The 23,434-nt window shown below is 31.1% G+C and overlaps 1 protein-coding gene, 1 long non-coding RNA gene and 1 pseudogene across 2 annotated transcripts; 1 reads left to right on the forward strand and 2 right to left on the reverse strand.

The window, feature by feature from the left end:
- The first annotated feature begins 633 nt into the window (after positions 1–633).
- Positions 634–5,424, forward strand: LOC148270366 (uncharacterized; annotated as a pseudogene).
- Positions 3,153–3,666, reverse strand: LOC110811490 (uncharacterized). Its single transcript, XM_022038008.2, has one exon. The coding sequence runs from the start codon at positions 3,620–3,622 to the stop codon at positions 3,329–3,331; it is 294 nt and encodes a 97-aa protein (XP_021893700.2). The 5' UTR covers positions 3,623–3,666; the 3' UTR covers positions 3,153–3,328.
- A 2,267-nt stretch (positions 5,425–7,691) lies between the features above and the next one.
- Positions 7,692–10,434, reverse strand: LOC110811481 (uncharacterized). Its single transcript, XR_002539156.2, has 2 exons — positions 10,139–10,434; positions 7,692–9,329 (listed from the first exon to the last, which is right to left on the reverse strand). It is a non-coding gene; the product is annotated as an uncharacterized LOC110811481 (long non-coding RNA).
- Between the last annotated feature and the right edge of the window lie 13,000 nt (positions 10,435–23,434).

Genomic DNA, 23,434 nt, shown 5'->3' on the forward strand with positions numbered 1-23,434 from the left:
CTACTTATCACAATTTAATCTAAAATTCTTTTTTCTATTACAAATTAGTATCTAACTTATAAATTATTTTAGACATTATATTTCAGCAAATTTTTTCATTAAAATAGTAAAAATCCTTTGAGACATAAAAAAAATAATTTAAAATACAATATATTTATTTAAAAATAAAAATAAAAATAAAAAATCAAAATCATTATCACGTGCCTCTTTTCCTTATGATCTTTTATTTTTTATTATTTAAATAAATTAAATTAAATATCTTTATGAAAATTAAGTAATTTTCAATTATTATCATTTTTAAACTCTATTAAAAATAAAATATTTTTAAAACAACAAATTTAGCTTTTTGAAAAAATTATAATTGCATAAAAATATTATAAATGGAATAATTTCCAATTTTAAATATCAAATTGCAAAAAAAATGAGGACTTTTATCATGTAACTTTTACATAGCAAATAGTTTCGATTGAGAATAATTTATTCAACCAGACTTAAGCTCGATAGTTAACATCATACTCGATAAAAAGCTAAAAAATTAGTTTGCTTCTGTCAAAACAAGAACATATTAGGAACAAATTTTGCCTCTTCAACTGGGTCATGTGCAACCTCATTACAACTTCTAAGAATCCAAAAAAAAAATAAAAGTGTTAAAAGAAAATCAAATTATAATGATATTATTCATCAACGATGCGAACTTTGTTAAGTTCAGAATTATTATTTGAGAGTCCTCTTCCACTATGAAGTGTAAAATATCTTGTCCTCCGATCAATTTTAAATCAAAACAAAATGTTATAGCCTTAGTAATATCAACTAAGGTTTACCAAGGGACTCTTTTTTTAGTAACAAAAATAGTTTGTCTATTCCAATCATGACAAATCACACTTAAACCCATTTGGACATCCAAAACAAATTGTGCATATTCAATTTAAATACACCTTATAGTGGGGATAACCGATAGAAAAGCACATCATTATCCAAATAACCACCATCAACATTATTAGTTTTGGGGTTTAAATTCTCTAATTCGTAAAAATGATCATGGATTTGAGACAATAAAAAAAGTGGATATATTCACTTATGATCATGAATCCACTTATTCCTCATCCACCAAATGCCTCAAATAATAGGCATAAACCAAATGTTATAGCCTTTATCAATTGTAAAGACATTTATAACTAGGAGCAAAAAAGAATTCTTACCTAGTTCTGTAAAGGCAAAGTTGGATCTTCCTTTATATGGTCTCAGCATATACATAAATAAATGTGCAGTGATCTCGTCTTTCTCCCTTCACATAAAGCAAATAAGATCTAGAGGCACCCCTTTTATAATAATTTGGCTTTCATAAAAATAGTAAATAACTTTTTGATACTCAAAAATATAACATATAACCATGAAAAGTCATGTACTCTTAAATTTTATAAAACAGAACCTCAACTGTTACTAAATAGAATATATAACGTATTAGATATATAAACTTTACAAGTAAGCACCTAAAGATGTATAATAATTATAATATTTACGTAAATAATGCAAATCATGTGCATAGATAATATTTAAGCACTAAGAGTTATCATACGAAGAACCCACCATATCTCTGAAGGAACCATGATAATCAACTAGCTTCATGTTGAGTTGAAGACTTTGATGTGCTTGAATTGTTGTAATATGACCTAGAACCAACTCACTAAGACCTAAGCAATTATATGTTTGTTGTTTTTTCCTTTTTTCTATTTTATAGCATATATATATATATGTATATCACAATCATTATACAGATTGTTGCTATCACTATTACTTGGTTATCATTGTCACTATTACTCCTACTATTATCTTTATTGTTATTGTCATTATTTGCCATTACTATTATTCTTACTGTTATGATGATCCTTAATGTTATTGTCATCACAATTATTATTGTTCTTAACTATACTTTCATCATCTTCATCGTTATCACTATCATCACCATCCTTATTGCTACTAACATATATATTATAATTATTGTTATTATCAACATAACAATGATACTCCTATCAATGTTGCATACACCACTAACATCACCATCAGCTCTTAATCCACTATCATTGTTAATAACTATGACTACTGTATATTTCATTATAACTATTATCACTACCACTAAACATCATCACCATCAAAATCTCATCGCCATTAACATTTTTATAAATTGATATTTTATATAATACTTTTATATAAATTAATACTCGTCGTCGGCCAACGCAACCCTAACTTATATTAGGTTTCAAACCTAGGTACATGAGGTTGTTATTATAAGCATGATAGCTAAATGTTTTTTTAAAAAAATCATGATCATCATCTTCATTCCTAGATAGGTATTAATTATTATATTTACTAATCAAGTCACAATTGTTATCCATTTAGGAGCTAGCATAATTTTATATTCATGTTGTTGAAGTTCTCGATGGAGTTTTAACTTCATTGGTCATAGACATGGAGGACATTTGGTGGATAATGTCTATTAATGAAATAGTGTTAAAATGTGGATGTTCTTGATTTGCAGACATCATTTTAATGCTACCCGTATCTATGGTCATTTTGAATGAACTTGTGAATATTTATAAAGTCAGCATATAAAAATATCATGATTTTTATTTGTATATTAAGAAGAAAAAGTGAAAATAGTGAAAATTGTTAAGAGAATGAAAGGTTTCTTCATAATATATCAATTTTATTAGTGCTTGAAGGAACATGGACTAGAAATGCAATAAAAAAGATAACAAGTACTTAGAAGTGAAACTCCATAATGTTAGTAAATCTATTTTGTTTTATGAACCAAAATTTATAATTTTGAAGGATTTTCTTTATAAAGACAGGTTTTTTTTTTAATAATTTATTAAACACATAAAGTATTCTCAATTTTAAATTTAAAATATGTATATAACTAGTTAACATCCACATTATTGTCAACTAACTTTTTAATCACTATATAATTGATATCTCTCCTTTTATTTTAACCTTAACAAAGAATTGAGCATTATGGGTATTGTTCTCAACATCAAGGAAGGTGCTATAACATAGTTTGACTTGGGCTTGGATTCCAAAAGAAAAACATTGTTGCCCATAATTTAACCAAAAGCCATTCATAATGTTTTTGATTTATCATTACTCTTTGTTGCTTGGACATTGTAAATTTGGGCTTCTTCCCTTTTGTGTAATGTTATTTTTACATTATTTCATTAGGAAAAAAGAAAAGAACCTTAATTAAGAAAATTTTTAACTGTTAAAAAAAATAAAATTGAGAAGTAATGATAAACAAAATCATAAGAAACAAAGTGAAGGGTGAGTATCTCTTTCATTTCTTGGTGACATGGAGGCTGGCAGCAGTAATAACACAAGCAGCTTCACCCTCAGACAATGCACCGCCAGCAGGGGTGGGAGCATCGGTGGCTCCACCGATCTGGTCAAGCTTGACAGGGAGGTGGCCGGAGGTCCCATAGCCATTGTGCTTGTAGTCCTCCAAATCACTATATTTCAAATACGGACTACTCTCCATTGGCAGCCCTTCCACTAGACTTTCTTTCTTCTTCTCTGCATTTCTTTCTTCTTCATTTATTCGCATCATTTGTTTACTATTGTTGGTTGACATTTCTCTTTTCTGTTTGTCTTTATCTTTTATCTTCAAATTGTATCAAACCATGGCCATTTTATACACAAGCTAACAAATAATGTCCAATAACTAACTAGTAAATCATGTCCAATAACTAACGAAATTTTTGGAGGATATTCTGACTTTTTCAACAAATTTCGTTAATCAGTACTAAAATTTTTTTCTCTTATTTCAGAAAAAAAGGCGTGAAGAAAAACAATTAAATTTTTATCAATTACAATCATGTTATAAGCATTTTGTCCTTTGGCTAAAATCAAGGACAAAATATGTATTTAATAATTAAAAAGAATGTATCATCATTTCAATTAACAATTTATTTTTTTTAATAAGAGTATTTCGAAATTTTACAATAAAACCTTAGGACAGTGACAAAATATATATTGTTTTGTTTTTATTTGGTACATCAAAGATTGTATAACTATAAAAAATAAATTATAATTTTCATTTTTATTAAAAAAAAAAAAAAAATTTGTTATAACTATATAGCACACTTCTCATGTCCAAATTTTGTACGAGGTATAACAGTGCAGTATTTGTATTATGTGATTGTTAAATTTTTAATTGCTTTTAGGCTGCAGTAAATACCAAAATTTCGAATATACCAAAATCCCAATATTTCTCAGATCGTAGGAAATATATATATATATAAGTATATAACTAATTAAAATATTAGTCTTGCTAAGTAATTTAAATTTATTAAATTCAATTTTTTCAGGAAATTATCTGCAAGCAGATGTAGCTTCGTAATTAATTTATTTGCACAATTACAAAAGTCTTATTAGAGGTTGGTAAAATATACAAAAATTACTTTATTTTTAGAGAAGGAACAAAATAAAAGTCTTTACTTTACAAGCTACTATGTACTTTGCACATAAATTTTAAACTTAGGTGTTAAATTAAAAAGCAACAAAAAAATTACTATGATGCGCTTGATTAATTTAACAATAAAATTATCACATTCGCTTTGTGACTTATTTAAATAATAACAGTGTACAACATTTATAAAATGAATTAGTAATTAATATTAAGAGAAATTGTTTAAAAATAATTTTACTGATTTATTTAAATTATTCTCTCCGTGGATGATGAGGGGAGGAAATTTATTTTGTTATAAATTTGAATTAAGATAGACAATGCAATTTTCCTAGGTTTAATATATTTGGTTAAAATCTAGAGATTTTTTCTATGTATGTGCAAAAATCAATCTTATAATAAAATCTATGTATTTGGTTAAAATCTATATATATATATATATATATGCAAAAATTAATCTTTTAATAAAAGTAAAATAAATTATATGTTTACGAATCAGAACAATTTAATACATCACCGAGCTGTAATCTCCATTTTAAAATAAAAGACTCATCACTATTTAAATATAATTGAGTTCAACATGATCAATAATCTCATCTTTAATAGATACGAAAGAAGAGAGACTTTTATACAAATATCAAGTTGATTTGTATGGCAAATTTGAGTACTCTGTTTTTTTTTTTTTTTTTGTTACTAACTGTGATTATTTTTAATTCAAAGTTTGTGCTCTAATAGAGTGATGGCTCAGTGCGGGACTAACTTTTCTGAATTAGAGGCAAAATGTCAAAAGCTTGTTATGATTCCAGGACCTAAAATTCCTCCATCAGCTAATTTAATATTCCATGCATTTGCAAGTGTTAATTATCAGCATAGAGAAAGCAGTTTTTGTCGCTAGAACATGTGGCGGCCTCACGGTTTAACCAATAATGAAATGTGAAAGTAAGTTTATCATTTTTATTTTAAATTGAATTTGGCTTTATTGATAATTTATACCTCAATTTTTTTAAATTTTAATAGTAAAAGTTGAATTTTTTAACTAAAAAGTTGAGGAATAAATTGTAAGTTTTTTTTTTTTTTTTTTTTTTTTTTTTGTTGTGTTAATAATTTTTATTTGATTGATATAGTTAATACAATTCCACCAACAAAAAATAAGAAGGCATGAAGATGAAGATTTGATGGATGAAGTTATGAGTGAAAATGCTTTGATGTTATCACTAAATAAGAAATGTTAATAATTTCATGTGATTCATGTATTTAATTTTATTTGATAATACATAATATACATATATATTTTTTTTATTAAAAAAAAAAGAATAAAAATTTAAGAATAAAGTTGTTTTCTATCTCTTCTTTGTTTAAGTTGTATGAGCTTAATTTTATTTTAAAAATAATTTTGTTGTCATTCCAAATCGAAATTGAAACTAGACAAAGTAAACCCTTCCATTTTGAGATTGCTTGGGAGCCTCACCCAAACAAAAATATATAGTTGGGATAATAACGGGAAGATCCATTTCCTCCTTTATAGAGAAAGCTAGAGTGTAGACCAGAACAGTATTCATGATTTATATATTTTTTGTATTTTTGTCTTAATATTTTCCAAAAAGTTAAACCTCTTCAACTTGTTGAGCCTATCAGAATCATCAAAACAGAAAATGGTCATGTTTTACTCAGCAGTTTCAAGGAACTCTAAGCAGGGTCGTATTGTTTTGGGTTCACACATGGGATTTATTAGGTTTAGGTGATTAAATGATTTCGGTGCTTCTATTTAATTTTTTATTTCAAAAAATTTAACCACAATAAAATTATAATTAAATATGACAGGCACTTATAACAAACAAGTGTTAATCAAAGATTATCATTAAGTATGCATATTGTATATCTAGTTCCCTGCAATACTATTCTGCATTTTATAACTTCAAATGACAATGGCATTTTACTCTATGAGCTACACAATAAGCTTGTTTGTTCCAATGCCAGCCAGCACATAGTTTCTTTAGAACGTATAATCTATTTACAAATTATATAACCTTTTTTACTTCTATTTAGCCATGCTTATGCTTTTTCGTGCAATCTTGATAAGCATATCATTTTACTTTTGTGTATCTACTTGAAAGACATCATCAACAAACCATTCTTATGGTATTTGGTTTTTTTTTTTTTTTTTTTTTTTTTTTGCCCCATATATTTTTTGGTATGTAAATGATTTTATCTTTAGGAGTTATGAGTTATCTATAGATCGTTAAAGATGTGTGGAGGCTTGTAATAAAATTAATAGCAAAAAAAAAAAAAAATTAAAAATAGTAATAAAATAACTCAATATATACTCATATATAAATAAATTAAATAGGAGTTGATTGTATTTACATATAGATGAAAAAGAAGAAAAAAATAAACAGTAATGAAAATTCAAATATTAAATATCTTTCTTTTATATCATAGTAAATAAAAACTTATAGGTAATTGTTCTAAAACTTTCTTTTATATATTACTATTTATTAATTCTATAATGTAATAATTATTAAAAAATTGTGATTAAGTTTAAGTTATGCAGTCGTTAAGACCTATAGTACATGTGTTATTGATGCGGTAACATGACACATTATTTCTTGATTGAAATCAAATTAGTTTCTCATTTATTTTGTAAAAATGCTACAATCAAAATCTATCCATTTTGAACCTAAATCGAGATTATGTTGTTAAATTTAATATGATTATTGGTATAATTTAAATGTGCAAAATATTTTCATCACAATAATTAAAAACGATGGTGAATAATTTTACTTTTAAGTAATTGTCATACTTTCTTTTAAATCAAAAGTTTTTTTTATAGAAAGAAAAAGTTTTTTTTGTAAAATAAATTATGATAATATTCGAGCCCACTTGAGCTCAATTTTCTCATATTTACAAATTCATAATATAAATAACCTTAACTATTAAATATGTAGATTTTTCTAAAGATTTCCATGTATTAAAATGAGAAACATAAAGTTAGATTGAGTGATCAATTAATTTATTTGAAATTAACTAATTTAAATTTCATTATGAACGTAGAGTGTATTGTTAGAAAAAATTCCAATATATGGGTATACATATGTGATTTAATATGTATTGCTATCTTAAAATATAGTTAATTTAATTGGTAGTCTAATAAAATTGATAATTAACTTTAAGATATTGAATTGTCATGGATTTAATGTATAAAGAATAAATTATTATTTCTAATTTAATGAGAGACTAAATTAAAAATAATGAAAATACGTATTTTTTCATATATCTTTTTAAAGGGATATGGTCTCCAATTTAAAACTGTCAAATTTTTTTTTTTTCCTCAATTCAATAGAAAAATTTACAGATTATGAAACTTTTTTAAATTAGAAGAATCAAACTCTAACACATAAAAAATATTCAATTTCACAATGAATCAAATTACGTTGCTATCACCATGAATTATTATGTCCCTCGTGCAATGTTGGCGTTGCATCACAATTATTTTTTTCACAATGTCCCAAGGGACTTTCAGATCTGTATTGGACCAATATTATGATTGATTATATAAAAAAAAATGCATCTTAATATTGCAGCACATTATGCATAGAGCACGAATTGGGCAGCACGCTATCATCATCATGTGATTGTTATTTTAATTATTCATGGCCCATATATATATATATATATATATATATATATAGTTGTTGATGTATATATATGGTAATATAGCCCATTAATATATTATATATTATATTTTGATTTAAAGCGTAATTGCATGTTCATGATGCGTTTAGTATTGCTGACACATTTAAGAATAATTCAAATGTATATGTTGTATGTGAAATGCCATGTATATGCGCATGTAAAAAATTTGGATATTGCAATAACATCTTTGGTGCAACAACACTGTAAGCAAGTTGAATAAATAATATTTTATACATATTTATAATCTATTAAGTTTGTCTAACATTTAATATAATTAATTGAAACAAAATATTACCAAAGTAACCTTTCTTGTATAGATTAGCTTATAAAAAACGTTACAATGTTTGATTCATACGAATGTTAGTTGGCTCAAATGAATGGTAACATTTTTCCAAATTGCATAGACTTTTGTGGTGATGAATGTGTAACAATTATAAGGTTTTCATATGAATAATAAATTGATCTAAAGATAGACTTATTATTTGATAGGATTTATTATTAATATTTGATCATTCCACTAAGAGTACCACTTACAAGTTGATATTATCGTATAAAGACTTTATACTAATCTTGTACTAGATATCTTGATATGTATTCAATAATTATTTAAAAGTTATAGATTAATTTTTTGGCTTGTTATGTGAACATATATGCCTATTTGATTCACTCCCCACACAGCAATCATGTTTGCCACTACTGTGTCTGCTAATGCAGATAGTATTCTCATACTTAATGGTTCAAATTTTAAGGATTGAAAAGAGAACTTGTTAATCGTTCTAACCTGTATGGATCTAGACCTTGCATTGAGAACTGAGCAACCCCCCTCCTTTTACGGCTAAAAGTGCTTTTAATGCTAGAATATACTTTGAGAAGTGGGAACAGTCTAATTGCTTGAGTCTAATGATCATTAAGTACGATATTCTCGAAGCCTTTAGAGGGGCAATATCTGACAAGATCACTAATGTAAGTGAGTTCACTGTAGAAATTGAGAAATATTTTACAAAAAAAAAACGATAAAGTTAAAACAAGTACGCTATTAGTTAGCTTAATTTCAATAAAGTATACAGGTAAGGGAAATATTTAGGAGTATATCATGGAGATGTCTCATATTGCTTCAAAACTTAAGGCACTAAAGTTCGAATTTTCAGAAAAATTATGCATTTAGTATTAATATTAGTTCCTGCACAATACAATCAATTCATAGTCAGTTATAACTGTCAAAAGTATAAATGAATTCTCAATGAGCTCATTTCATATTGTGTGCAAAAGAAAGACATTGACATAAGAGAAAACTCAAAGTGCTCATTTGACTAACAACTCTAAAAATAAAGGCAAAAATAGAAAGAATGATAATAAAACTGCTAATAGTCTTAGGTAAAAGAAACTTAAAGAAAAAAAAAACATGTTTCTTTTATGGAAAGCTTGGACATGTAAAGAAGGATTGTGCCAAATATCACGTTTGGTGTGCAAAGAATGTTACATTTCTTACTTTGGTTTATTCTTAAGTTAATTTAGCTTATGTCCTTATAAACACTTAGGGGTTAGATTCTTGTGCTACTAATCACATAAATGTTTCTATACAGGGTAATATGAGCTGCAAAAAGCCAATTGATACTGTCGGCCCCCCCTCCCCCTTTCTTCTTTTGGGGCGTGTATGGAGCACACTTATACTTTATACTTAATTAACTAATAAAAATTAAGTTGTATTAATATACAGAGGATGTATAAGCATTATATCCCTTAAATAATATACGTCGCTACAATACAATACGAGGTTCTAAAGTTTTTCTTTTCTTACAATACAAAAGTACAAACTAGTAATTTTTTGCAAAGTCTCGACTTAATTTCTATGCCTTTTCTCTCAAAAATCTGGTAGAGTTTTGGGATATTTTTGAGTAATATCTAACCTCAAAAATGTTAATCATATCATTTAAAAATCATCCTCAAATTTTCAAGAGAAATGGAATTAAAATGAAAGAGAAAACTCACCTTAAGCCCGTGTGTTCTCCCTTGGTTGGCTGTGAGCTTTTGCTCTCCTTTTCTTTTCCTTCTTCATTTTTCTCTTTTCCTTCTTCTTTCTTCTTTCTTCCGTTCACAATTTGAGTAAATGTTTTTCAAGGAAAGACTCACAAGTTCCGTCAATTTCCCTCACTTTTATTGGGTTTATTCTCCTTTCCTCCTTATTTTCTCTTCTCTTTCTCTCTCTAACCTTTCTTTCTCTCAAGTCCAGAATTGTTTTCCCTTTTTCCCACACCCCTATTTATAGGGAGGGACATCCATGCAAGTTGATAAGCATGAGAGAGGTGGCAAAACATGTTTGGCCACTTAAACCTCTTCAAGCTTTATCCTTATCCTTATCTCTTACTTTCCTTAGTCTTTAAGTAATTCTAGAGTATTCTAATCTTATCCAGACTCCATCTATGTCTTATCCACCTTCCAATAGCTTTCATACCAAATCTAGGCCCCATTCGATATGTTTTAGGCCGCCTTAAGCCCACTTATACCCATAAGGCCCAAAACCGCATTCCATGCACATGCCTTCACTTCAAATAGCCATAACTCCCTCAATTCTTATGATTTTCCAGCCAATTTTAGGCTCAAAATGACCACATCTGGCCCATCTAAGGTCCATATGAGCCCTAAAAAGTCCAAACTGCACTCAAAGTTAGACCCATGCCTATACCGTTACTTCAAAACTCTATAATTTGCCCAATTCTTAATTCTTTTAGGAAAACCTATACTTCATGTGTTCCTCAAGTAGGCTGTTATCACATGGTTTTGGTTTGGGCTTCATCTAGGTCCATTTAGCCCACTTGTGGCCCAAAAAAGCCTAAAAGGTCAAAACTATCCTTCATGTGCATGTCTCTCGGGTTTGGACTCATTTCTCCCATATTTTCTTCTATGGACAATTTTCTTTTTCTACAAATTCTTCCTTGATATATTGGCTAGTTCTTAGCAAAATTTGAGTATTAAATTCTAAGTATTTTAGTCTCAAGACATAAGTCAAGCTAAAAAGGCCAAAAAGAGCTCCTTAAAGGATTTTTTACCGATTCATCATCCAATTATTTTCTCGCTTTTTTAAAAGCATTTTTTTTTACCTTTTATGAGGTCTTTATAGCCTCGAGAAGCATTTTTAGGCCTTCAAACTTAGCTTTCCCTTGTGAGTGAAAATTTCTTCTTAAAGGATTTTAGTTATCCAAATCTTATCGTTTTTGCTCCACTTAACTTAAAACCTAATCTTTAACCTTGTTACATCTCTCTATATACATATACATGCGTACATAACTATATAAAACACAAAAAAATTCGTCTAAAGAAAATTTGGGTCTTTACATATACTGAAAAATACATCTACGTTGGTAATGGCAAATAAGTGAAAGTTGAAACAATCGAGCATTTAAAGCTATTATTAAGAACCAGTTGTTATCCAAATTTGAAAAATATTTTTGTTGTATCATCATTTATTCGAAATTTGATTTTTATTTTCTTGTTGAACAAATTCGGTTACTACTGTTCCTTTTGAAATAATCAGTTTACTCTTTCATTCAACTCTAGCATAATTGGTACCGGTTCATTAAGTACATTTGATAACCTGTATTTACTTGATACCATTGCGTCATATAATGAAACCTTGCATGTGGATTCACGTGGTACTAAATGTAACCTAAATAATGATAATTTAGCAAAGTTATGGTACAAGCATTTGGGTCACATATTTAAATCTATAATTAAATGACTTGTGCCAAAAAGTATTTTATATTCATTTAACGTTTTAGACTTAGATGTCTGTGTTGAGTACATTAAAGGAAAGTTGATCAAACAAAAGAGACTAGGTGCTAATAAATCCTTGGGCATCTTAAAATTGATACATACGCATACCTGTGGCCCATTTCCTTTGGCTTCTTGGAATGACCAATAATATTTTATATCATTCATAGATAATCACTCACGTTATGGGTATCTATATCTTGTTCTTGAAAAGTCGGAATCACTATACATGTTTAAGAATTTCAAAGCCAAAATTGACAACCAACTTAGTAAAAAAATTAAGTGTGTTAGATCTGATTATGGTGGTGAGTACTATAGTAGATATGATGGTTCAACAGAACAACGTCCAGGGCAAATTGCTAACTATCTAAATGAATGTGGAATCGTTCCACAATACACAATGCCAAGTTCGTCCAACATGAATGGTGTGGCTGAATGATGAAACATGACTCATAAAGATATAGTCAGGAGCATGGTTAGTCATTATACCTTACGAGAGTCACTTTGAGGAGAAGCATTAAAGATAGTAGCTTATATCCTTAAAAGAGTGTTGACTAAAGTAGCTGCTAAAACACCTTATGAGCTTTGGACAGGCCAAAAGCCTAAATGAAGCACCTTCATACTTAGGAATCTCCATATGAGGCTAGGCCTTATTGAACAAATGAAAAAAAAAGACTCTAAAATAATAAGCAGCTACTTTATTGGTTACTCAGAGTGATTTAGGAGTTACAAGTTTTATAATCCTGCAACAAAAATAATTTTTAAAACGAGAATTTTAATATTATTTGAGGATGTTGAGTTTGAGGGGAGAATTAAGGTTAGGTATGTTGTCTTTGAATAAGAATAGGTTCTGATCCCTACTACTGCTTCTAACAGTATAAAGGTCCCAATACCTGTCAATGCTCAAGAAACATATATGGAACCAATACAAGACAATATTGAAAAACTCCCTACTCAAGTTGAAGAGATTGTTTCTGGAAAACAAACTCAACAATCTCAAAAGTTAATGCCACTAAGAAAATCCACGAGAAAGAGGAGAAATGTTATTTTGAATGACTATATAATATTTATCCAATGGCATGAGGATACTAATGCAATGGTGGAAAATGATTCAATCAATTTTCATCAAGCCATGTAGGATTCTAACTCTAAAAAGTAGATCGATGTAATGAATAAAGAGTACAAGTCTATATAAGACAATCAAGTTTGGGATCTTGTCTTGTTACTAAAGTAAGAATTGGTTATAAATGGATATTTAAGACCAAGAAGGATTCAAAAGGTAATGTGGAAAGATATAAAACTTTTCTTGTAGCTAAAGACTTTACTCAAAAGGAGACTTTTTCTCTAGTTTCACCAAAAAAATATTTTAGGAGAATCATGGCTTTTGTTGTACGTTTTAATCTTGAGTTACATTAGATGGATGTTAAGACAACGTTTTTCAGTAGTGATAATAATGAAATAATCTATATGGTGCAACTAGAAAACTTTATGTCTGGTAACCCAAAGAAAATAGTTTGCAAATTAAGAAAATATATTTATGGACTCAAACAGACTTCTCGTCAATGGTACCATAAATCTCATCAAGTAATTATCTCATTTGGTTTTGAGATAAATATTGTTGAAGATTGTATATATCATAAGTTCAGTGGTAGTAGATATATATTTTTAATTTTGTATATTAATGACGTATTCCTTGCTGCCAATGATAAGGAAATATTGCATCAAAGAATTTTAAAATAAAAGATCTTGGTGAAACTTCTTTTGTTTTAGGAATTCAAATATATGGGGATCGTTATTAGGGTATTATTGGATTATCTCAAAAAAGCTATACAGAAAAAGTGCTTAAAATATATGGTATGCAAAATTGTAAACCAAGGATACCCTTGTTGCTAAGACAAATAAATTCAATCTTAATTAGTGTCCTAAGAATGACCTTAAAATTACAAAAATGCAAAAGATTCCATATGCTTTGATAGTTGGGAGTATGATGCATATTCATGTTTGCACACGTCTAGACATAACATTCATTATTAGAATATTAGGCAAATATTTAAGTAACTTTAGGATGGATCACTGAAAAGCAACCAAAAGGTTATGAGATACTTACATATAACTAAGAGTTACATGATTACATATAAGAGGTTAGATCATTTGAAGATCATTAGGTATTCAGAATTTAACTATGCTGGATATTAAGATAGTAGGAGATCTATTTCAAGCTACATTTATATGTTTGTTGGATGAGTTATTTCCTGAAATAGTGTTAAACAAACGTTTATAGCTTCTTCACAATAATAGCTGAATTTGTAGCATATTATGAGGCATCTAACTATGGATTATGGCTGTGAAATTTTATCATTGGGCTGCACATCTTAAGTGGTATTGAAAAACTACGAAAGTTATATTGTGACAATAATTCAATAGTTTTATATTCCAACAACAATAGGAACTCGACCTGGTCAAAACATATTGACATAAAGTTTCTATTTGTTAGAAAAAGGGTACAAAGTGCACATAAATCTGTATAACACATTTAGACAAACTCCATGATTGCAGATCTACTTACTAAGGGATTAACACCGAAAGTCTTTCATGAGTATACTATTCATATGGGTGTTGTATCATTTGAGGACATTCTGGTCTAGTGGGAGTTTATTTGTGTGTATTTTATTACTCTAATCTATATTATGGACACATGTTATATATTCAGATATTTTTTAGAGAAATAAAATATTGAATTTATTCACACTCTATCTTATTATGTTAAAGTTTGATTTCAATAAAATTTAAAATATGATCAATTAGAAATAGACATACTTAGATCACATTACATATAACTTCTATTCGAGCATCTATGATTGATCTATGTCATTTGATATATTAATATGTGTGACTACTGGTGAATTTAATTACGTTAAATGTCATAATACCTTATATAATAGTAAAATTTTGAGCTCATATAGTTGTACACATTTATAAGGCAACATATGTGGCCCAAGTGGGAGATTGTTAGAAAAATATTCCAATATATGGGCACCCATATGTGATTTAATGTGTATTGTTATCTTAAAATATAATTAATTTAATTGGTGATCTAATAAATTTGATAATTAATTAAGGTATCAAATTGTCATGAATTTAATGTGTAGATATCAAATTATTATTTCTAATTTGATGAGGGGTTAAACTAGAAATAATAAAAGTATGTATCTTTTCATGTGTCTTTTTATGTGCCTTTTTAAAGGGTTATGGTCCCCAATTCAAAATTGTCAATATTTTTCTTTCGCCATTCAATAGAAAAACTACAGACACTAAGATTAGTTTAAATTAAAAGAATCAAACTCTGATTGATGCGGAACCCAAGATCAACCAACATGATCAGGAACCCACATAATTTCATTTAAAAGCATTGACGAAATTGATCCTATAAAAAATTTTCTTATTTAACCCATTATTAAGAATGATAGGAACCAATGTCATTGGATATAAAAAATCTTTTTATTTAACCCATTATTAAGAATGATAGGAACCAAGGTCATTGGAAATGAAAGAAATATAATACAAAAACTTCACAAGGTCGTATCTTGATAAGTAGATCAACTTCTTACTCAATAAGATGACATAAGAACCTCTCTCAAAAAGAAATATTTTTAATATTATTGAGATAATTTCTGAATATCTTATAATGAAAACTTGGTAGCCTATTTAATGAAATAAAAGCTCTTAATTTAATTTGTAATCACATAAGAAATAAATTAAAAATTAAAAATTAAAACTAATTTCCTAATTAAGATAAATTTTGTCTTCTTCTGTAATTAAAAGTGAATGTGGCCAAATCAAGGGGGAAGACATATGAAAAAAATTAAAAAATTAAGGGTTAATTTTCTAATTAAGATAGATTTAATCTTCCATTTTAATTAAAATAGATTGCGTTAAAAATTAATGGGGGTACATAAGAAAATTTATACCAAATAGATTAATTCACAACTTAATAAAAAAATTCAGAACTATCACTATACTAATATAATTGACCTGGGAACTAAAAATATCTACTCCTAAACATACAAAGTAAAAGGTTTTTTAATCCCCAAAAAAATATCAGGTTTTTTTTCCTCTTAATATATGATTTCTACTTTCATTAATTAATTAATAATTTGATTATATATAAGTGATTTATTTTCTGTATCAAAAAAGTAGATAGTGTAGAATAAATAAGAATAATTATATAAGACACGTTAAACAATGATCAAGTTATTTTGTTAGTTCTTGTACCTCGTAACTACTGATGAAGTTAACAGACTCAATAATCATGTTAAATCTAAATAATTTTTAAAATTGTGGTTGCTTGAGGAAAAAGAAGGGAGGAATGCGACTCACAATTTAAGTTTATAAATATTTAGACAATGATGTGTTAGCAAAGCTTGAACTATAACTTCTATATCCTCAAAATATAGAAAATGTAGTAATTCTTACATTTACTCTTTTTATAGTTAATTTAATTTATAGGCAGTTAGTGGATAAATTTAAAATTTATTGTCTATAAAAAAAAAATACCATAATATCATTCGTCACGAAAACAATTATTCTCTAAGAATAGCAAGTAAGGAATCCAATGATGGTAAAGAATTAATTGAGATTTAGGCAGTGGAAAGAATTTTCTTAGACCCAATTACAGTTTATAAAATCTAAATAAATAGATATGATAAAAAGTTATATGTCATATATTGTAAATTTTTTTCCATCAACAAAGTAATAACGAGAAGCCTATTACAACTATTTAGACTAAAAATAGATTTTGAGTTTTCCTTGATGATCACCATGCTAATTTCCCTTCTCTTCCCAATTCTCTAGCTCATACAATATAGCTTCAAGTTCACCTATTTCAATTGAGCAAGGAGCAGAGATGATTCTTATTCATAAAAATATTATTTCACCTGCTCAATCCCGGTAGATGGTTGGCAATGTTCATCCAAATTTCTTTACTAATTAAAGTGTCTGAATTAATCTCATACGTACATAATGAAGTAAATTTTTTTATAATTTGATATTATATACAATACAATATCTAAGGAGGTCATTAAAGTTGACATTTTAAGTCTCTGGTGAGGTGTGACATTATATTAATAAGGAATGAATACTCTTATTTTGATATTCTATATGTGGTTTAATTGGAGAGTCAGATTTATTAATAAATATAAATTTAGTTATTCTTATTTAACATTTATGTAATACCCCGAATTAATTTTATTAATATATAGAAATATAAATTTTAATTTTAATTTTATAAATTTTTATTTAATGTAAAAGTAGAAAACAAAAATATGTGAAAAATAAAATTGAAAACAATTTTAGAAAAAAGTTATAAAAATTTAAGTTCGTGAGGTGTTTTTGAAAGAAAAATCAGAAACTGTGGGTCAAAATATAATTTAAGAAAAATATGTCACGTAGGACCGCTCCGTCAGTAGCCCCGACGAACCGGAGCGCACCGCGTGGCAAGGCACGCTGACTCAGTGCCACGCGAGACGTCACGCTGGCAATTCGCGTGCCCGAAATTGGACGGTTCGGATTTATTCCCGCGCGCGTGAATGGCCCAAATTCGTTCTCTCTTCAAACGCGATCGTACGGTCCAAATCAAATCGCGATGAACGGTTCAGATTTATTTCTTCTTTAAACACGATCGGACAATCGAGATCAAACGAAATGAACGGCCGAGATTAAAGAGAGACGGGTATAAATATCTCACTTCACACCGAACCCTAACCCTAGCCGCCAGCCCTCCATCGGAGAAGAAGAACCAGTTGCCGGAGAAGGGAACCGACCGCCACCGATCCCGTGCTAGAGCCACCTTTGACTGCCAAAAAAAGTAAAAAAAAATTTATTCGCTCGAAATTTGATTTTGAACACCTCCATGATCAAATCAGAGTAAAAGGATTGACGGATGAGACGAAAACTGTGGGTAAAGCCGGGCGGCGCCGCCGCAGGAAAAACCAAAAACCACCTTCGATGAGGCCCTTCCTGATTCCCATTTTGTGCAATTTTTCCACCATTGTATTCACCATTATGTTTTTCACAGGTTGACCAAAGAAAAATACCCAACTGTGAAGGTGAGCCGGCGAAGCCGCCGTATTGGAAAACTCCGCCACCGGTAAGTTTTTATTTTTCGATTTTTTTCGACCAACTGAGGCCCCTTAACGTGTTTTTTCACAATGATGAGTATAAAACGGTCAAAATCGGCCAAAACTGGCCAAAAACGGCCAATAAGAGACCAATTACCGCCGCGGGCTATGGTGCCATCGTCGGAGCACGACGGTGTTGCCGTCCCAGAATTCTGAAATTGGCCAAAAAAAGTTTTTAACACTGATTTTGAATTTTTTGGAGTATTTCTAGGTACTTGAAGCATGTCTTAATCTCTAAAGAAAAATTTAGGGAACCTAGGGACCGCCAGTAGATGCAGCTGAAAGTTTAGTGTTTTGGATGCCGATCCAGTTAATAATCTGTCACCTTATTCTCTGTCATGGAATTGAAGTCTAATTATAAATAATACGGTATTTTGTAAAATTTAGAAAACTTTGATAATTAATTACAGGTTACTAATGGAGCCGGAATCGGTTATTTATTAATATTTGTCCTGTTTCAACTGATTGTTTGATTTTATAATTTTAAATGCATGATAATACACTAGAAATGGATCAGATGATTCAGTTATATTTCCTTAATGCATGTATTACTTGTCTTACATGATTTACAGTTAAATTGTGAAACTGAAGATTAAATGTAAATGAAAAATTAATTGGTTAAGTGAATGAATGAATGGTAGCCGTATTGGATATCCTAAGAGATGGTGGACGGACCAGGTACATAGAGAATCCTACCATGAACGTTGCCTCATATCAGACGGGATATCGAATATTGGTATTTTGGTGCTCATACCAGACGGGGTATGTGAACGACCCATTTCACCCTCATACTAGACGGGATATTGAGGGATGATATTTTTGTCGCTCATACCGAATGGGGTATAGGGACGGCCCATTAGTTGATAATGTTGAATAAGCGTTCACGCATAGTAGGAATATCCTTATAGACCCCCATGGATACCAGTAGACAGATAAAAAGGGAAAATTGTTGTTCTGATTAATTGAATATAAGATTATGATATTGTTTGTGTTATTGCATTTATAGGTCGATTTTAAAAATCTCGCTATGGTAAGTATATGTAATAAATGATTTTATTTATGATAAATGAATTTACTTAAATTAAGAGCTTCATTAGTTATTTTTATAATTTTTACTAACCTTCATTTCTATATCGGTGAATAGTGTGATATTCTTACTGGGCTACTATAGCTCACTCTTTCATTAACCATTTTAGATCAAGAGGATCAAGATCTAGACCCCAATCTACAGTAGGGTTGTGAATAGGATGCCCAGTTGTTTACTTTCTATTTATTTCTTTAATTTTTCATTATTCTTTTAGAAGGGTCATTCCCGTAATCCTATTGGGTATTCTAAATTGTTGTGTAAGGAATATAAACTCTAACTTTATTATTTCACTTCTGCATTCAATTTATAATTTATTTTCTTTCAAGTTCTGTATTGTTACAGTTGGTATCAGAGCCACATTCTTTGGAACCATTCCTTACACAAAAACCCTAGGAAACACCAAAAAATGAATCATCACTCAACCACTCCTTGTGAAATGCAGGTATAGATAGATGATGAGAGGAAGACTCCCACTAAACCAAGCAGTTCAGGAGGGTTCGCTTCGAGAGGATGTTGACCGATTATTTAAAATGCTGGAGAGACTCATCGCTGCCCAGTAGGCTCGAGAGGAAAGGAGGGAGCTACCTTACCCTCCCCCCACTGCCACAGGTTGAGCCACCCCTGCGGCGGGAGGATTCTGAGCCACCCCGGTACGACCTTACTCCTCCACAGTACCATCCGACACCACCACAGTATGGTCTAGTACCCCAACCGCATCAACTGATACCACGACAGTATAGCCTGGTGCCCTAACTGCATCACCCGACACCACTACAGTACAATTGTGCCTCCACCGTATCATCCAGTACCACCACATGGTCATCCAACTCATCACCAGCATAATCTAGTCCCTCTTTCATGGGACCCAGTTCCTTCTATGATGGACTCAGACTACATTTAGAGGTATAAAAGACTAAATCCATCTATTTTTGTAGGGGCATCCTTCTTTGAAGAGGTCGAGTACTGGTTAACTGAGCAGAGAAGGCCTTCACAACTCTTGGGGTGATTCCAGAACAGAGAGTCATACTTGCCACCTACATACTGGTATGAGAGGCAGACCGCTAGTGGCAACTCAAACAGGCCATCTTGCCCGTTTCAGTCACTTGGGAATAATTCTTGATGGCCTTCAATGCAGAGTACCTCTCAGATCATCTCTGACATCTGAAGGAAATAGAGTTTGAACACCTAATCTAAGGTAACATGACTGTATCAGAATATGTTCGAAAATTCCTAGAGTTGGGCTGGTATTCCCCTAAGAGCATGATGGATGAAGGCAAAAAGACAAGAAAGTTCGAGTGGGATCTCCGTCCTGAGATTAGACAATAGTTGTATGTGTTTAAGCTCAGTACTTACTCGGCCGTTCTAGCCAAAGCACAGCTAGTGGAGAGGAACATTTGCATTTTTTTCTCTAGCAGTAGGGAACCTCAGGCCCTCGGTTTCACACTGCAGACCAGCACCTACTGCACCTGTTCAACAGAACAAGAGAGATAAACCAATGACTTAGGCTCCTCCTCATATTTCAATAATAGGATGCGGTAGGACTTGCCACCACTGTTGCAATGATCATGGGGACCGTCCCTACTATCTCCTCAACAATACTTACCATATATGTGGGAGTGCCCAACATTACGCGAGAGAGTGCCTGAGAAATCAGAACCAGGTCAGACCTCCTATCTAGGGCAGGGTTTACAACCTCACTCAGTAAGATGCATAAGCCAACCTAAATGTGATACAGGGTACGTACATTATCTGTAATCATATTGCACATGTTTTGATTAATACTGGTGCCTCACATTCATTTGTTTTACATGCCTTTATACCAAACTTGAATGTATTACTTGAAAAACTTGAATCTGTGTTGTCTGTGTCTACTCTTAAGAGTAGGACACTACTGGGGAAGGTTATATACAAATTCTGTGTCATATATATAGTAGATATGAAATTAAGTGTGGACCTAATAGAGATTGAGATGGGGGACTTTGATGCAATCCTAGGAATGAACTAACTAGCGGCGTATCATACTACCATAGATTGTTTTCCTAAAAAACTTGTATTCAACCCTCTTAATGAAGAATCATTTATAAATTAATAAAATTCTATAAACATTATTCTCTCATGGCAATTTTTTCTATTATCAAGTGCTTTAACTCGATTGTTTTCTCCAACTAGGAAAACTTAAAAAAATTTGTATTTAAGATATTCCAGTAGTTCAAGACTTCCCGGATGTGTTCCTGAATGAATTACCCGGACTATCAATGGACAGAGAAGTTAAATTTACCATAGATCTTCAGTCAAGCACACAGCCTATTTCAATTGCCCTTACCGCATGAGTCGTGTTGAGATGGAGGAGTTGAGAAAATTGATCCATGAATTACAGGATAATGGATTCATCCGACATAATGTGTCTCCTTGGGGTGCCAGAGTCACATTTGCAAGGAAGGGGGATGAGACGTTAAGGTTATGTATTGACTACAGAGGATTGAACAGGGTCATGATCAAGAACAAGTACCCCCTTCTCAGGATCGATGATCTTTTTTATTAGTTGCAGGGTGTCCAGGTCTTCTCCAAAATAGACTTGCATTCAGGTTACCATCAGATAAAGATCAAGGCAGAAGACATCCCCAAAACAGCTTTTCGGATTAGTTACGGACACTATGAGTTCCTGGTCATGCCATTTGGACTAACCAACACACCAGCCATCTTCATGAATTTGATGAACAAGGTTTTCAGACAATTCCTAGATCAATTCATCATTTTATTTATCGACAATATCATGATCTATTTAAAAAGCAGAGAGAAACAACTCACCATCTGACTCAAGTTTTGCAGGTTCTCAGAGAAAAGAAGTTGTATACAAAGCTAAGTAAGTGTAGGTTCTGCCTCAAGCAGACTATCTTCCTAAAGTACATCATATCAAAGGATAGAGTATCAGTGAACCCCGAAAAAGTTGAGGCAGTGCTCAGCTGGAAAAAATTAACCTCGGTCAAGGAGATTCGTAGCTTTCTGGGAATGGTAGGTTATTACCACAGGCTTGTGAAAGAATTTTCTAGTCTATTTGCTCCTTTGACTCGACTCACAAAGAAAAATATCAAGTTTAAGTGGAACGAGGACTATAAAAGGAGTATTTTAGAATTAAAGAAGCGGTTAACTAATGCATCTGTGTTGGCCTTGCCGAACAGGACAGGTGGATATACAGTTTATAGTGATGCCTCCTACCTAGGGTTGGGTTGTGTTCTGATGCAGCATGGGAAGGTTATAGCCTATGGGTCCAGGCAGTTGAAGAGTCATGAGAAAAACTACCCCATCCATGACTTAGAACTCATAGCGATTATCCACGCCTTGAAGACTTAGAGCCATTACTCGTCTGGAGAGACCTTTGAGATCTATACCGACCATAAGAGCTTGAAACACATATTCACTCAAAAGGATCTCAACATGCGTCAGAGAAGATAGATAGAACTCCTTAAGAAATACGATTGCCTCATCTTGTATTACCCGGGCAATGGCAACATGGTAGTCGATGCATTCAGCAGAAAAATTGCAGATATATTAGCTCACTTAATGGTTTTAGAATGCAGGGCAATAGGGGCCGCACAACAGGTATGACTTTAGGACCTGAAGAAAGTCACATGTTTGACCCACCTGACTGTTCAACCTGAGTTGGTCCAGAGAATAAAGGAAGCTCAATCCATCGATTCCACCCTAGCAACCCTCAAGAAAAATGCAGAACATGGAGTTAATTTAGAATTTTGAGTCTCTGCCAATGAGTTTCTTAGATTTCAGGACAGGGTTTGTGTTCCACGTGACAATGAGCTAAAAATGGACATCATGACTCACGCCCATAACTCAAAGTTTATTATACATTCTGGAAGCACTAAGATGTATCAAAGTATGTGACCCCGATTTTGGTGGAACGGGATGAAAAGAGATGTTGCTGACTTTGTTTCCAAGTGTTTGGTATGTTAACAAGTCAAAACAGAATATCAACGCCCAGGCAGACTACTTCAGCCATTACAAATTCCGAAGTGGTAGTGGGAACACATCATAATGGATTTTTTGACAAGATTGCCCAAGACACGCTCGAGACATGATGCCATTTGGGTAATTATTGACCAGCTCACCAAGTCTTTCCACTTCTTAGCCATCAGGATGACCGACCCCTTGGACAAGTTAGCAATAATATATATCCGAGAAATAGTTAGGCTATATGGAGTGCTAGTGACAGTAGTGTACGACAGGGACGCCAAGTTCACT

This window comes from Carica papaya, chromosome 1 (assembly GCF_054855325.1).
Source record: "Carica papaya isolate Zhongbai chromosome 1, ASM5485532v1, whole genome shotgun sequence".
NCBI lineage: Eukaryota > Viridiplantae > Streptophyta > Magnoliopsida > Brassicales > Caricaceae > Carica > Carica papaya.